Here is a 15623-nt window from a genome sequence, read left to right on the forward strand (position 1 = left end):
CTCGTGTTAATATAACGCGGTTTTTGTTCTTGTTATTCGATGCAGTTATATCATTGTCTACCGTATCTTCTCATCGTATCCTACGCTATTGATAGGATCATAGCCAAATTGCTTGCTAGATAATATGATATCATGATCTATTCCTGGCTCGGTATTGCAAACGTTTCCAGTCTCGCTAACCTCGAGGTCTTTATACTCTATAGTCCACGTCATCTTTGTTTGTAGATACAATGCAAACGACTGGGTACTTAATACATTCATTATATTTTCCATAGTCGCTTAATGTCCGTACTATTCTTTTTGAATGTTACTATAAGGACACCGCAAGTGGTCTTATTTAAAACAACTCGGTTTTATAACAAAGCACGTCTTCAAAGGCGATATAAATCACGTGTCTGTGCGAAAATTACCAAATGTTGCAAAACGTCGGACTGGCGTGCTTTTCCAAGGTCACTTGCATACAAAATTGTAACATTTTTTGTTCACGTTACGACGCATTGTGCGCTCGAAGAAAGTCTGAAAGGCTTTCTTTTGAAAATGTCACAGTAATTAATTTGCTTATACGTCTATTGATGACTGTGTGCTCTACTAATACTTTTACTTTCTTAAAAGTGAGAGATAATAATTGGTTCAGAGGAAAAAAAGTCTTTTGAAAATTTGCATGGCGCGGACCCACCGCGGGCAGGTAGTGTTTGGTAATCGGACGATTTGTCTTATTGTCGGAGATGTCGTGTGTTTGTGTGCATCGACCGCGACTGTGCTCGAGATAAAAGTAATAAATTAACTGAAACGGAAGGTGTTTGTAATGGTCGCCGCAGTAGGTGTGGCTCACAACATTAGCCTTTGACTAATTCAAACAAAAAACTTCTCACAATTAAAGTTTTTAATATTTGTGACAACAATAAATCGTAGATCGTTTAAATCTATTAAAAGTTATAGTATTGCCAAACGCGGAGTTAAGTTATAAATAAGAGAGGCTCAGAAGAAGACTGGTCTGACCAGATTTATTATTAAATTAATATTCAATTAGCTTTCCGCACATGATGCCGTTGCGTTGGGCGTACGTATTATTAAATTTAATTTATGGCATCATTTACTGGGCGATATTTTTTAAATTATTACCGGTCCCACGGCGCCCATGGTAATTGTGCTACAAACGATTTAGGAAGCTATCGAATCGAATAGTTTATCAATATTTTATTTATTTCTTACTATTTGTACTAAAATTGTTTTTCATTTAGATTTATATCTAGGCTGTTGACGATTGGTATCAATGTGTTATAAATTGCACGTGAATAAATAAATATTTAGCGGTCATCCGTTTCACCGGCATTTTGTTCGTTGGAATAATTTAGCACTTAATTATTTAAATTTACATCTAGATCACGCTCTAATTGAAGTTAAACTTTGTGCGATCCGACACTTGATACTTTTATTCAAAAGATACGCAATTAAAAAGCGGATGTTAGAATATCGGTAAAAATTTAAACACCATATATTTCCTCAAACTAAAAAAAAACAAAAGCAACTGCACAATACACGTACAAATCTGCATAAAAAAGACGAACATTTACGATTATAATTATGACAAATGTTCTGCAAGACATATGACGATAAATCACAATAACATCGTACATAGGCTGCCATACCAAGGTTTTATACTCGACTTCCTATAAATAACTCGCCGCGGTTACCGGTTCAGTCCGTTAAGCTACTAAGTAAACGTAGATAGATAGACGATTAGTCTCCCCGATACTGATCTCGAACTTAAGTCATAGTATCTTGTATACAGGCTGTTACTACATTGGTTAAAAAATTAAGTTTTTATTTCTATCGTCGTGTGATGCATATTTTAGTTTCGTCTGTTTGTTGCTACTTTGCTATTGTTCGTTCGATTCCCGAATGAAACAGAGATGCATTGCATTGCATTTTGTACAACTGATGTAATTAATTGATAAATACTTTAATTTATTTTGCAGTCTTTAAACTCATCAGTGCTTTTAAAGCCAGTACTTCTTTTCGTTACATGCGAAACAGTAATATTATTGTCTTCCTTTCTATTTAATACATACCTATATGCGATCATATTTGATTATCAAGCTTGTTTAAGAGTCCACATAAACTCACGTACTGTCGTTCAACACTGTATAAGAAAATGATTTACCTTTGCATGAAAGATAACACGTTGCCAAACTAATAATACTTGATTACAGTCCATAAGCTATAATATCTGAAAATTGATTTCAAACTCATTAATCAGTAATCAATATTCTGAAGTGTGCGTGATCATAATATCACCGGCATTTTAAAACTGTAGTCAAATTGCAAAGATTGTTATTTAATCGTTGTATTACCTTGTTTAGAAATCGGTAGTTATGTATTTTATATGCACGTAAATTGAAATCATTTTGTAGACACCTGCGGTTTGATTTAGGTGATACGAATAGTATAGTAGTTCGAGTAGTATTTTACAATGAGAAAAAATAGACAGTTAAATGCGTTCTTTCTTTACAGAAGGACAAAGAGAACAAACATAATAGCAATCTAAATAGAGCATCGAAAAAGCTCCAATAAGAATTTATCAACGGCGCCGTCTGCAGCGCACCGGCGCGCGCGCACATACAGATTTATTGCGTGTTATGTAAATGTGTACAAGATATTAGTGTCCTTAATATTTCTACGTCGTGATTAGTGCTCACCACGAACGTGAGAAATCCACTCTTAATGTGCCCGCTTCGTGCCTGCTGCGGGATTCAATCGGGCAATCTTCGGATTCTCTTTATGGATCGACGATTACGTTCGCACCGATAAACTATATTCCGTCTATTTGTGGTACCGAATTTCTATAAATCTTAGATATTGTTGTCTCCAGACCAAATCAACTAATTTCCTCTGTATGTTCAAGTTAATAATCGTAAGGCAACGAGCCAAATAATAACTAGCGCCGACTAAGAGCCACTGACATTTGGAGTAACATAACACGATCTAGTGGGTTGGCTGATGACATAATTTGAAACATGCGTGCGTGTGGACATCATCGTTATAATTCATTACGTTTGAAACACTACCATGACTCTCAGTCGTGTGTGGCGTCTTCATAAATGTACATTAAATAATAGCTTTAGCAGATTGTAAGTCCGCACGTATATTAAAACAGTTTGAAATAAATCATATGGCTCGCCGTTCCGAAATTAACTACCGCACAAAACTGAACAGCTAATATACTAAACTAGACAAATTGAAATCACACGGAAACATCAAACACAAACAACCGAATACTTTTTCAAGTTATAAAAGTAAAATCTAACGCTCGAGGGGTTCCATTAAAAATAAAAAGGCGAAACTCGTTGGTTAAGTAAATCAAAAGTTCCGTAAAGTGGCACCGCGGGACAGACTGACACATTGCAGCGATAGCTGGCCGGAGATATAGCGGCCAGAAAAAAACAATCTTGGAAAAAAGTTACATGAACGCGGGTAGCTTTAAAAAGACTCGATAGGTAGGCGACATGTACAAATAATTACCTACCGGTAGAATGCGATTCGTGCGAAGGAAATTAAATCTTGCGCTGGATAAGGTTAATTTCAAGCGAGCTTTTGTTTTGTTTTTATAGTTAAAGAGCCAATACCACTAGCTAACACGGCATGTTCAAGTTCCTTAAATGGAAACGGTAAAAAAATTAACTTGAAACCATTTTGTACGACTTCTGAAATAGATAATTTTAGCGCAAAAATAGAATAATTTCATTAAGAGGAACGTGTCCTAACTACATTCATCACTTCAACAGTATTCTGCAATAAATTTTAAGTTGTACTAGGTACTTACTAATCTCTGTCTCGAAGTTAGCTTTAATCTACGGCTAGATCGTACAAACCTGATTTCTGTTACTACCGCATATATGCTGTATTGCATACCTACCATCAGCTTTCAGTCCCTGACCTTTCCTAGTGCTTTGTTCAAAAGAACACGGTATCGCAATCATATCTTCACATTATACAGTACTTTGTAAGGACTACATCAAAGTAATACACTTACTTTGAAATACTAAAATAATATCGTCGTAAGTCATCGCCAAAAGCGCCTTCCGTGCATATAAGTCAGCGCCGAATGATAAATCTGAAACGAATGACATAACAGCATGACTAATTCATCAAAATAATAATAAATTTATTTGCAGCAAGTTTTGTCAATGAAATATGCAACAACGGACCAAAACGGTAAAATAAAAAATGTTATATCAGGAGCAATAAGTTTGCATATAGGCTGTATTTAGATTGCCTGAGCCCACCTTGCGGCTGTCATGGCCGTCAGTCATACATACGTCAAACACGCGCATGCGCAGACGACGCGCTTTGTTTCACTACGCAGGTGAATTGATCCACTTATTATTTTTGTTTGTTTAATATCCATAAGACATAAAAAATTGCGAAATGTATTATACCTGTAAAATATTATATTTGAATTATTAGTTCAGTACATCGCAAAACATAAAATATACAGTAAATACAAGATCCTATTCAATAAACAGGAAAAACATCGCCTATTTAGTTTTAAATTGCCTATTAACAAACAAAAAGGTACAAAAGAAATGTGCATTAAAATATAATGACTGTAATTAATAAGTACTTAATAGAAGGCTACATTCTGGCTGGATTAAAAACAACGGAAGCAAAAAAATACTACCTTTGAAGCTTGCACGGCTCTTGCACCGTTAACAATAGTACCAACATGCCTAACAACAATAAAAAAGTACCGAAACATAAATAGAATTCTAGCTCGAAATTCAAAACACTAGTCTGGGTTACAAATTTAAAAATTCACCCGCTATTCATGATTAATGTGTCTGTTGGTGTGTATTGAATATTGTCGGATGACCTGCTTGACGATGCACCGACTATACGTAATGGGCAGATGTTATTCATTCAACTTCAGCCTAGACTCCATGGCAACTGATTTAATTGTATATGTCTGTACTATGAATTGAATTTGATGTTGTATAAAATATTTCGCCCGATGAACTAGGTTTCCGCTGCAGCTGAGTATCGTGTAAATTTATTATGATTTTCCTTTGAAAAGATTTACAAAAATGTCAGTCCGATAGGGTAGTGATTGATGCTGTCCGCGGTTCCGTTTGCAACTGAAAGATGTGTTTTTGGTATTCACCTGATCTGTTGAAATAGTTTTTATTTTGACGATAGAATAGGATTAACACGTGTATTTAAATTTGTCCATTGCATTTCATCGATAATAAGCATTCGAGTTATTTTTGTTCTCAATAATCAGCTTCCGTGTACAGCTGCTATGGATTGGTTTGGTCCCGGGAACTCCGGATTATACCGGAACGACCGCATCCGACTTTGTTCATTGGATCGAAATTTCACAATCAGTTGTTCATAACTTTTAACTGCGTTACATGATAATTACGTTTGTCAAAACCTTAAGTGTTAACTCCTATGTAACATTGGATTAGAATTGATAGTGCAATCGGGGCAATCCAGAATTATAATGCTGTTCTGTAATTCTTAAACTTATATCAGTAAATGGTTAAGATAGTAGCTAGATTCAAAACACTGATATGCCGAATGCGGTTAACCAAAATATTATCGACTTATGTTTATGTATATACTCAATTACTCACTGTATGTAGTTCCTCAGACTAAAAAATATATAGAAAAAGACTAATCAGACGCAATAGATTTGCAATCTCAGTATTACACAAACATTTCGGTCATAAGTAACAGCCGAACACACTGACGAATAAACTGAAGAAGATTTTATTGATCTTATGTTTGCCTTCGGTTTACCATGAGCCTCTTATACTTTTGACGTCAAACAGATTATTTCTAACTATAAATATTATGTTGAAACTTAAAATATGAAGTGTAGTGAGAAAATGAAATATATATTATAATTATTCTTCCAAAATTACAAATATAGATCTACAGTTAGAATAACGAACGGCCATCGTGTCAATTAGCGACATAAAAGCCGTGTATCAATTAATTAAAAGAAAAAACCGTGTGAATTTCACGTAACGATACAATCAACAATTATACGGCCTATGTAAACCACAGATAAAAATATATTTGTGACATTTTTATTGCATACTCTGTTCTCATCTAGATGTCATTAGTCAAATGCTTTGATCTCGTATCTTAAAACATTTTTATGTTGGCATTCATATTACTAAGAACTACTCAGAAGTGCTGATGGAAGGAACCCCAACGTTTGATAGAATAAATGTTCAAGTAGTTATTACTTATTATATTTCATGTCTCGTATGTTTTATATTTGAAATAATAAATCATATGGATTATAAAAGTTTGGTAATGGATGCTAGTAGTCTTTCAGATGTGTATGTTAAAAATGGGGAATATTGAATTGGGTATGATGACGTCAATCAATCTTAGCAAAAATCTAATGGAATATGAATGTTAATCAATGGCGAAGAGAAAATTAAGAGAACTTATGTGATTTGATAGAACGACGAAAAAATAAAAGTGATAAACAATTTAGAGACAAAAAAGAAGTCAGGGTTTCTACTTGACGAATTCAATCAGATATTTATGGAATCAAGACTTCTGTTCATCCCAAATAACCACCACAAAAGGATCTTTGCCAACGTACAAGTCAGATCCAGAAATGCTAAAAAACAAGAACCAATATTGGTATCACAAACTTAAATGCTCGTAGAATCGGGAATATTGCAAATTTCGCTTTAAATTTTACCACACTAACAATTTATGCAATAAAAAGTCGATTCTTTTATCAGTTTAAACTGGTTTCCCCCTCAAAGATAATACTAGCAATATTTCAAAACTAAAACAAATGAATCCCACTGCATTTTTTATTTAGAAATCATGTCTATAACTGAAAAAAAATCACGTTTTTTCACGAACTGTCTCCAGACGTTACCTACTTTAGATTTCAAATTTTCAAGTCTCATCCAATGGTAATTCGATGCTATTCATTTAAAATTCGACCATGCAATATGTCTAGACTGTGGCTGACGGAATATAAATGGTCTGTGACCTAGAATTATCTAGTTTAGATAAAAAGATGACTACCGTTTTCGTATATGTTATTGCAAGTGATACATGAAATATTGGAGTTTTGATTCGTTCCGATAAAATGTACTTCTTTTTCTGTAACAACTTTTGTGAAGTCTGTAGCTCAGACTTAACTAAGTAGACATATTCTTTCATTTCACAGCCAATTTCAATATTCGCATATTAATTTGATGTATTTTTTTCATGGAAGATTTTCCGAGGAAAAAGTTTTTGAGCACAAGATTTCATGTTCTCTTACTTGTACTAAGGAAAAATAACTATTTATCCAAAAAAAATACATCTTAAAACGACATCGATTACATTTTTTTGCTTTTAACCCAGAAATGGAAATATAAATAATTATAAAACTTACTTTAATTAGTTCCAATATAATTTTATGATCGATATCATCAAATATATTTTGAAATCATCAATCGATAGCGTCATTTATAATTATAACGCCTTTTACTTGCCGTCCTGAAAGAACCGTTCATTTTGAAATGCAGGTCATATAATTATTTTTATCTCGCAGAATAAATTAAAAACCTAATTTGAAACTCAATTACTCGTTTATCAGCTTGATTCAAGTTGGTTATTATTTTGGATCTTGAACAGTATGTACGCAACTTATTTCCAAAAATTGCATCCACAACAGTAATTCATCAAACCCATTACTCATCAAGACATCACTAAGATCAAGCACATTTAAATTATAAACTAGATGTAAGCATTTAATCAACATCAACATATTCCTGAATCATATTGAAATTCAAATGGCCCCGTATTGTATCCATTCGTTTCGTACAAGGATTATTTATGTTAAAATAATGCTGTCCGTCTGTTGTTTGTGCATCGGCCTGTCACTAACATTTCAATCGGCTCGGTTTTTGCTGCAGCTTCACTCGTACGCTTTTAAACTCGTACAAAATCGAATATTTATACTCTCTTAAACATCTTTATTGACGCGCGAGTGACAACTGAAGGAGCGAACGAAAGTATCCAGCGCTCGCCTTGAATCTATTAGTGGCATTGTCCTGTTAGACAATTGTTTTATAATTATCTTGAAAGAGTGATTATTTTAAGCTCGTCAGGCACACCGGGACACAACGACACAATCACCGTCGTATGATTCAATAGGTTAATAATAATGACGAGGCTACTCATTAGTGGACCAATCTCCTTAAAGAAATATAATAAATGGCGCAGTTTAATTTGGTAGACACACCCGAGACGGGCCGCGTATCTATCACAGGAACACTGGCGGCCGTCCAAGCCGGACCAAGTGGTGGGCCGTGCCGTCGACATGCCGTGACAGGTGCGGCATGCAACCCATGACTCGCGCGCCGCCGCCATACCGCTCACTCCACTCCCTCTTTGATATTCATTTACTAACTGCACTTCATACTTTAAATGCTTTCTAAATAAACACTACGCAATAACGCTCAATATCCGACCGAGTAATAACAAAAAATAATTATTTAGATTGCGCGTTACATGTGTAACTTTCACGAGAGTCATCGTTCAATTTATGATAACGCGATGAAAAGTTTATCTTGGCCGCAGTTTGCAGCGGCAAACAGGAACAAGCATGTGCCAAAACAATCATTAGATAAGGTGTCGTGGTGCGTTGCGAAACAAGATATAAATTAAGAAAAATGTGACAACCGCAGGGTATAAATTAAAATTAATTGCACAATAGTGTTTATATTTCTGAATAGAAATCTCGATCTTAGCAGAGCATGTTGCCGCGAGCTGTATATCACAATCGAGCAAGCGTGGCAAGGCACGAAGTCGATCGAGCCAACTATTCATTGGCGCTCAAACGAACATTCAGTTCTAAATATTAACGTGCCTCGAGTTTTGTGACCAGAATAATACTAAGTAAATAATGTGCACTAAATCATGGCTCGTTTGAACAATACTAACGTTTTCATTTGATGTTTTCAGGTACGGTGAACGCCAACGGGGAGACAAAGCGTCAGAGGACGTCGTACACGCGGTACCAGACGCTCGAGCTGGAGAAAGAGTTCCACTTCAACCGGTACCTGACGCGGAGGAGACGGATCGAGATCGCGCACGCGCTCTGCCTCACCGAGCGCCAGATCAAGATCTGGTTCCAGAACCGCCGCATGAAGTGGAAGAAGGAGCATAAGATGGCGTCCATGAACATCGTGCCCTACCATATGAATCCGTACGGCCACCCCTACCAATTCGACCTTCACCCGAGCCAGTTCGCGCACCTCTCCGCATAGGATCAGTGGAATTTTTCGAACAGCGGATAACTGATTTATTGAATTAGACAGTCGTCCGCGACGCGGGGTTGCGTGTACCATTGTGCTGAACACTAATGGTACAGCAACCAGACTGGATCAGTTATTCGCTGCTTGAAAAATTTCAATAGTGTAGTCTAATTTTGTTATTGTTATTGTGACGTTACGAGTGACGTGAACAGTGTTTGTGCGGCAAGTATCGCGGTAAAGGACCCGAGTGACGAGGAAGAAGAGATCATTGTGAGGAATACGCAGTATAACATAAAGTTTATTCCAGTTTAAATATCTGTACTAACTCATGAAATGAAATCATCAAAATTTCTTGTCACAAACGTTAATTGTAAACATTAACTACAACGGTGTTAAAATTTAAAGTAGAATTGAATTTTACCTAGTCATAAGCTGTATCGATTTGCATTATTCGTAAAACTGTAAGATAAAAACAACTGAATACCGATATTATGTACCGTGGTGGCTAGAAAGTGTGGACAGCAAAGCTACGACACATGATCAATTCGGGTTTCGTTTACATCTCACTGAGTTTTTTAACGTTCTGACGACAGACGATCAAGAAAAAACAACTCAATGGACTGTAAAATGGAACACGAAAGTACATGTATCGTGGCTTTCATTGAGCACACTTGGTATAATTAAGATAGACATTATAGCCAGCATAAGTAGTCATCACAAGAGTAAAACAAATTCGGAATTGTACAGGGATAGAGTAATGGCGTACGAACAACATATTGTTAAAGACAAAATGTATCAGAAAATATTATATTTAGGTCATTTCATAATCTAGTAACGAATATTAGAGAGGGCTTGTAAAAGCGCTGTGAAACTTAACGAAGTAAGCTCAGTAATATTGTGAATAGGCGATTCCTTCCTATTATTGTAAATAACTTGTCATGTAGTAGGTATGGTGAAGAAATCTAATATATATCAGTATGTCTCCCGAACTGTTTTATGTTCCTGTCCTTAGTTTGTAAATAACAAAGTATTTATCATATTATAAATACATACGATAATTAACTCTATAAGTAATATGAATAGTGATTTTTTAAAGTTTCCACAAAAGATACCATTTTAAAATTTCATGTGGCTCTATTGCGTACTTTAAAGTCTTTAATGTCGTATATGTAAAATGTACTTAAAGTAATTATAGTAATTAAAAAATCTTTTCTTTACGTAAGTATCTTCAGTTATTTTGAAATTGTTTTTAAAGTTTGCTTAAAATATCAGTTGTTATTTAACACAGTTTTAACATCAAAATTATTTAAGGCACTAAAGCGATGAATCAGACGCCCTTACAAGGTTAATTCTTCTTATTTGGATGTCATACAAGTTACTTCATGCATTACCTAACCTTGTCGTAACGTCCAACGTCCAATGATAAATATATGATGTTCGGATATTTGACCTTATGGTTTTATAAATCGCCGTTTAAAGTTTTGTTGTCACATTTTTATTAGAAAACGTCGTGGTCAACTGTGATATTTTGTTAAATTTTAATTCTTAAGTGAACAGCGAGATCTGAGTTCGTATATTTGATTTTAATTCAAGGAGTATGTTTGTATTGCTTATTTTCCTCGATTGGTTCATTTGTTGCTTTATTTATTGTTTGTAAATATTAGATAACATAGTGTAAACTAAAAAAAAATGTTCAAATTCTTAAGTAATAGCTACTCTCAATAATTTCTTTTGTAAACAATCTGTGCAATAGAATGTGGCCTGACTTTTTCTCTCTTCTATCATTTTGTAAAATACTTTCCTCCTAATTTAGTTATGTTATTTCTTTATTAACTAATAAAATAACGTTTATCGTTCATTCCAGTTTAAATGAGGACTCTAGTAAAGTATGCTACTGATCATTTAAATTATTGTATTGTATTAATAAAGTGTATTAAATTTGAAAAATTGGTGAAGATGATAAAATAAATTATGATGATACGAATGTGTTTTATTAAACAAACATCGAGAGACATGATAATAATTAGTTAGTAGTGATAATTAATTGATGTCGTGACTTATCTTACGAGGGCTTTGCGAATGCAAATGACTATTAGCGCCTGTTTATACAAGAGATATATGGGAGGTTATAGTTCAATTCAGCCAGTATCACGACAAATAGAGCGTCGTGGGTGTCGCAATATTGAGACAGAATACTTCGCAACAGTTAAAACACAAAATGATCGTTACCAATAGAAAGTATTGAACTATTGTTGGAGCGAGCGCCAGTGAGACGCCGGCAGGCTGATGGCAGTATTGAGCGATGATAAATGATCTGTATAGCAATGACATGACAGGCGAACCTGTGAGGGGCGAACAACGTTCACCACGTGCCAACAAAGAGTGTCGAAAAATGTGAAGGTTTGCTTAGTTTGTAGGTCGTACGGAGGCTGTATAAATCATTCTGTCGGAATATTGTACAATGTTGCTGAAACTGAAAGGTTTGAACGGTTCAATTGGATGTTAGGTTACGGGCTGAACTGGAAATAATACAAAGTTTATAGAAGTAAACAATAACTTATACATCTACATAAAAATTGTAAAGTAATATTTTTTTTCAGAAATAACAAAGATGCAATCTTTACAATTTTTATGTTCGAGAAATTTTCATTTGGTATCTGCAATCAATCTGAAATTGACGATAACTATAGTTGGAACAATTTACTATAATAGACTTTCAATTTATACTACTCTATAAAAATAGCGGAGGGTAATGCCTTTGAATAAGTAGTCAAATTGGATCGAGCTGGCGCTACACGGATCAAACATCATTTATTCATTATAGATACATCATAGTATCTTACACTTACACCCTTATTCATCTAGGTATTTGAGCAGATTCAGGTGTCTTCAGACATAGATAATTTGGGACGAACATACTATTTTTATAGCCAGAAAGCCCTACACGGCTACATAAATCTAGCAACAAACAAATCAACACACTATCACACAAAACATTCGAATAATATCCAAAGAATTTTAAACAGAATTAAAGTTATTCCGATACATATCAGTGTCGCGTTACACTGAGTTATTATTAATGTTCCTACGTCCACGCGTGGACAAGGCCTGATACAACGCACCTTACATTAGGTGCAGGTTGCAAATCATTTGTCATTACTCCTGCGACATCAGTTCGACAGAGATAAGGCTTTACTTTGAGTAATCGGTAAGGAAATGCTGTATTGTCTTTTGCGATAACTGCTGTTTGCGAATGTTAGTACTACGTTATGATGTACTGAATGGAAGGAATTCTGAGCTCGTGACCGCTGGTTTAATGTCGGTAGCTAGATTTCTAGTTCTAATATTATTAATTTGCTACATTAAAATTAAATGCATACTTATATAAAATCATGCCTTTTTCCTATAGGGGTACGGAGAGAAAAGAACTGTCTGGTATATTAATTGGAAGGTTCGACTAACACCTTTGAAGCAATGTAAGTATTATGTATACTTAATAACTAGGATAAGATTCCTGTCGTCACCCTTTCGAGAAAATCAAGATTTTTTTCAAGCTCCTGGTTTTATGTTGCAGACTTGTAAGTGTAATTCAAAGATACCAAAATACTCTCACAGTGCATTAAATTCGAAACATTTTTCATGTTGAAATTTTCCACTAACTATAACCATCTGTCTACACTGCAAAATGAATACTACTATACAATAACGCTGGCCACGCAGGTTGGGGACTTATGAATACACTACGACGCTGGGCAAAAGCAGATGCAGAAGAAGTCTTCAATGAAAATTTAAAAACAGTAAGGTTTAAAAATATCCTGCCTATTTGGCGGTCTCGGGTTCGATTCCCGCGTCGGACTAAGTACTATTGATCTTCTCTAATTTATATTAGAATATTTCTCAATAGTAGCATGGACTTTGGTAAAGTACCCGGTAAATGGTAGAAAGCACAAGCTACTTGATAGGAATAACATTGTTAATGACGAAACGTAGGTCTGTGTATTTAAATGTATTTCAAACACCTCTGCCTAAACCTTCGGATATAACAGGCATAATATTGTGTAAGTATGCGTGGGTCTAGAAAAAAAAACGAATGCATTCGAAATTTTAAAATCTTCAGTACCTATTACATATTTCGTAAATGTTAAATAATACAAAGTTATAACACTGGCCGAACTAAACTGTGTTACACAAATTCTTAAAAAATAAACTGAGAAAATATTATAAAGGGGGATTCAATCAGACTGAACCGACTCAATCAATCATGTGTTCATTCTTTAGCGATGCACGCGAGGGCTGAAATAAAGTTTTTCAGTAGCCTGAAATATATGAAGTTGTTGAAATACTAGCATTAAAATATGCAATCTACTTATGTAATTATTGCAATAAATCACTACTGAAAAAGGTTGTAAACGTAATTTTTCGGTATATAATTATGTTACTTAATGCTTAAAACATCTGAAAATATTTTTGGTCACGGAATCAATCGTTTCCTGAAATAAGACCGAGATTTATATTTTCATATTTTATTAGCGTTACCTTTGTAATACGCAAATTTATCTCAGTAGTAGTAAGATAGAAGTAATAAAAATGATGAATTTAATTTTGTGTATTTTAATAAATGTTTTTTCATTTTCATTTTCATAAACTTTTATTTTCATCGAGCAAAAATTGCGGTCTGTTATTTTTGTTTATTACGGAGACCTAATCAACTAATATTCTGATAATAATAAATAAAAATGAAAATTTACAGCCTATCGCTTCTCAAAATAAAATTGATGGTCACTTTTGTAAAATATTGCAATTAGTACAAAACCTTTTAATTTAAGTTTAAAAATAAATTCTACTCCTACATACTGAAAAATATTATTTAAAAGGAAAAAAAGGTGATTTTAAGCTTTAAAATATTTAAAACAGTGACATCTTTCAAAAACACGCCGAAATAAAATATGTACTCGTAACCAAAAGCTCTACCCAGTAACGCCATCTGTAAGTGAAAATTCGTACTATAACGAATGCGCCCCCACAAGGCTGGGTGCTCATTTTTAATTTTTCCGTAGATGTCGCTTCATGCATTCATTAGGAAAATTCAGATTAGACATTAGGGATAGCGACTGCGCGTTTCTCGTAAAATAAAATGTCTAATAAGAATATTACCAAGTATTTCGCATTGAATTGTTGAAAATCTTAAAGCCAGAGTGTTGTTTACTATAGAGATAGAGTAGAAAACATCCTAATACATCTGAAATATCGGTTTTGGGAGGTGCCCTTTGCAAACACCCCTTCAGCACTGCGGAGTAAGGTAAGAATTTTCTTTATTAATACACATCTAATCACATATTTAACTAACGTAATAGTATACATTTTACACAGTGTTCAATAAAGCGATGTTATTTCTTGAATATCATTCAAATAATTGCAGACTCTCATAAGTACTCACATTATTTATTCTAATAAGCTTCCGTCCTTTTCATTGGCGTTTTAGTCTTACTATTCGCTACTAGATGGCGCTGTGCTCCGCTACGGAGGGTAAAGCAGGGTACGCGCTGTAATGACAAGTTCGTAGAGGGAGCTTTCATTCATTCAAAAAGCTTTCATATTAGTGTGCGGACGAAAATCCGTTTTTATTTTGTATACAGGGTAGGTTTTTATTGGTACGGGTGACGTCGCGACGCTGCGGTTGCTGAATACCGGTAAGTATATTTTTTATTATTTACTTATTTAAGTTAAATGTATTTTTTAGGTTTGCGGCAAGGAGACAGCGTAACTAAACTTTATTTATGTGCGTATTTACTAAAAATATTTTGACTATTGATATTCTAACTGAAATCGGTACATTCGGCACCTATATAAGGTTTTTGTTCTCAAGAGACTAGGTACAGGGTAAAGAATGCCACCAATTTTGTATTTCCCTTACTTATCTTTCATCCTCATGTCAAAGGTACATGTTACGGGTACAAACACATGACCTTTGATTTCATTACTGTTCAAAAATATTACATTAACTCGCTATTTTTATGGTACTAGTTTGGTGACGTGAAGAAGTTCAAATGACTTAATCAATATTATTATCTAGAAAAATGTAAAAGTCTATGATAACTTTGAAATAGTATAAATCTATCTATTAAGTAAGTAGTATAATAGGCAAAAATAGAAGAAATCTAAAATATAGCTTTTATTTTAACGTGAAAAGCAAAAATAACAACCATGTTGTTTTTTTATGATTGAAGATCATTTCTATTCAAAATTAATAATCATCTGCTTGTCCATTACGAATTCTACATTGCTACTGAAAAAAATGATCCATGTGAAAAATAATCCATTATAGAACATTTTACT

The 15623-nt window shown here is 34.3% G+C and overlaps 1 protein-coding gene across 1 annotated transcript in view; it reads left to right on the plus strand.

The window, feature by feature from the left end:
* The window catches only part of Scr (homeobox sex combs reduced), a 47764-nt gene extending 36512 nt beyond the window's left edge, over positions 1 to 11252 (plus strand). Inside the window, exon 3 of the mRNA XM_076120006.1 lies at positions 8995 to 11252. Within this exon, the coding sequence (XP_075976121.1) occupies positions 8995 to 9299 (305 nt within the window). The 3' untranslated portion in view covers positions 9300 to 11252. The remainder of the gene's footprint in view (positions 1 to 8994) is intronic.
* Positions 11253 to 15623: the final 4371 nt, after the last annotated feature.

This window comes from Anticarsia gemmatalis, chromosome 11 (assembly GCF_050436995.1).
Source record: "Anticarsia gemmatalis isolate Benzon Research Colony breed Stoneville strain chromosome 11, ilAntGemm2 primary, whole genome shotgun sequence".
NCBI classification, from domain to species: domain Eukaryota; kingdom Metazoa; phylum Arthropoda; class Insecta; order Lepidoptera; family Erebidae; genus Anticarsia; species Anticarsia gemmatalis.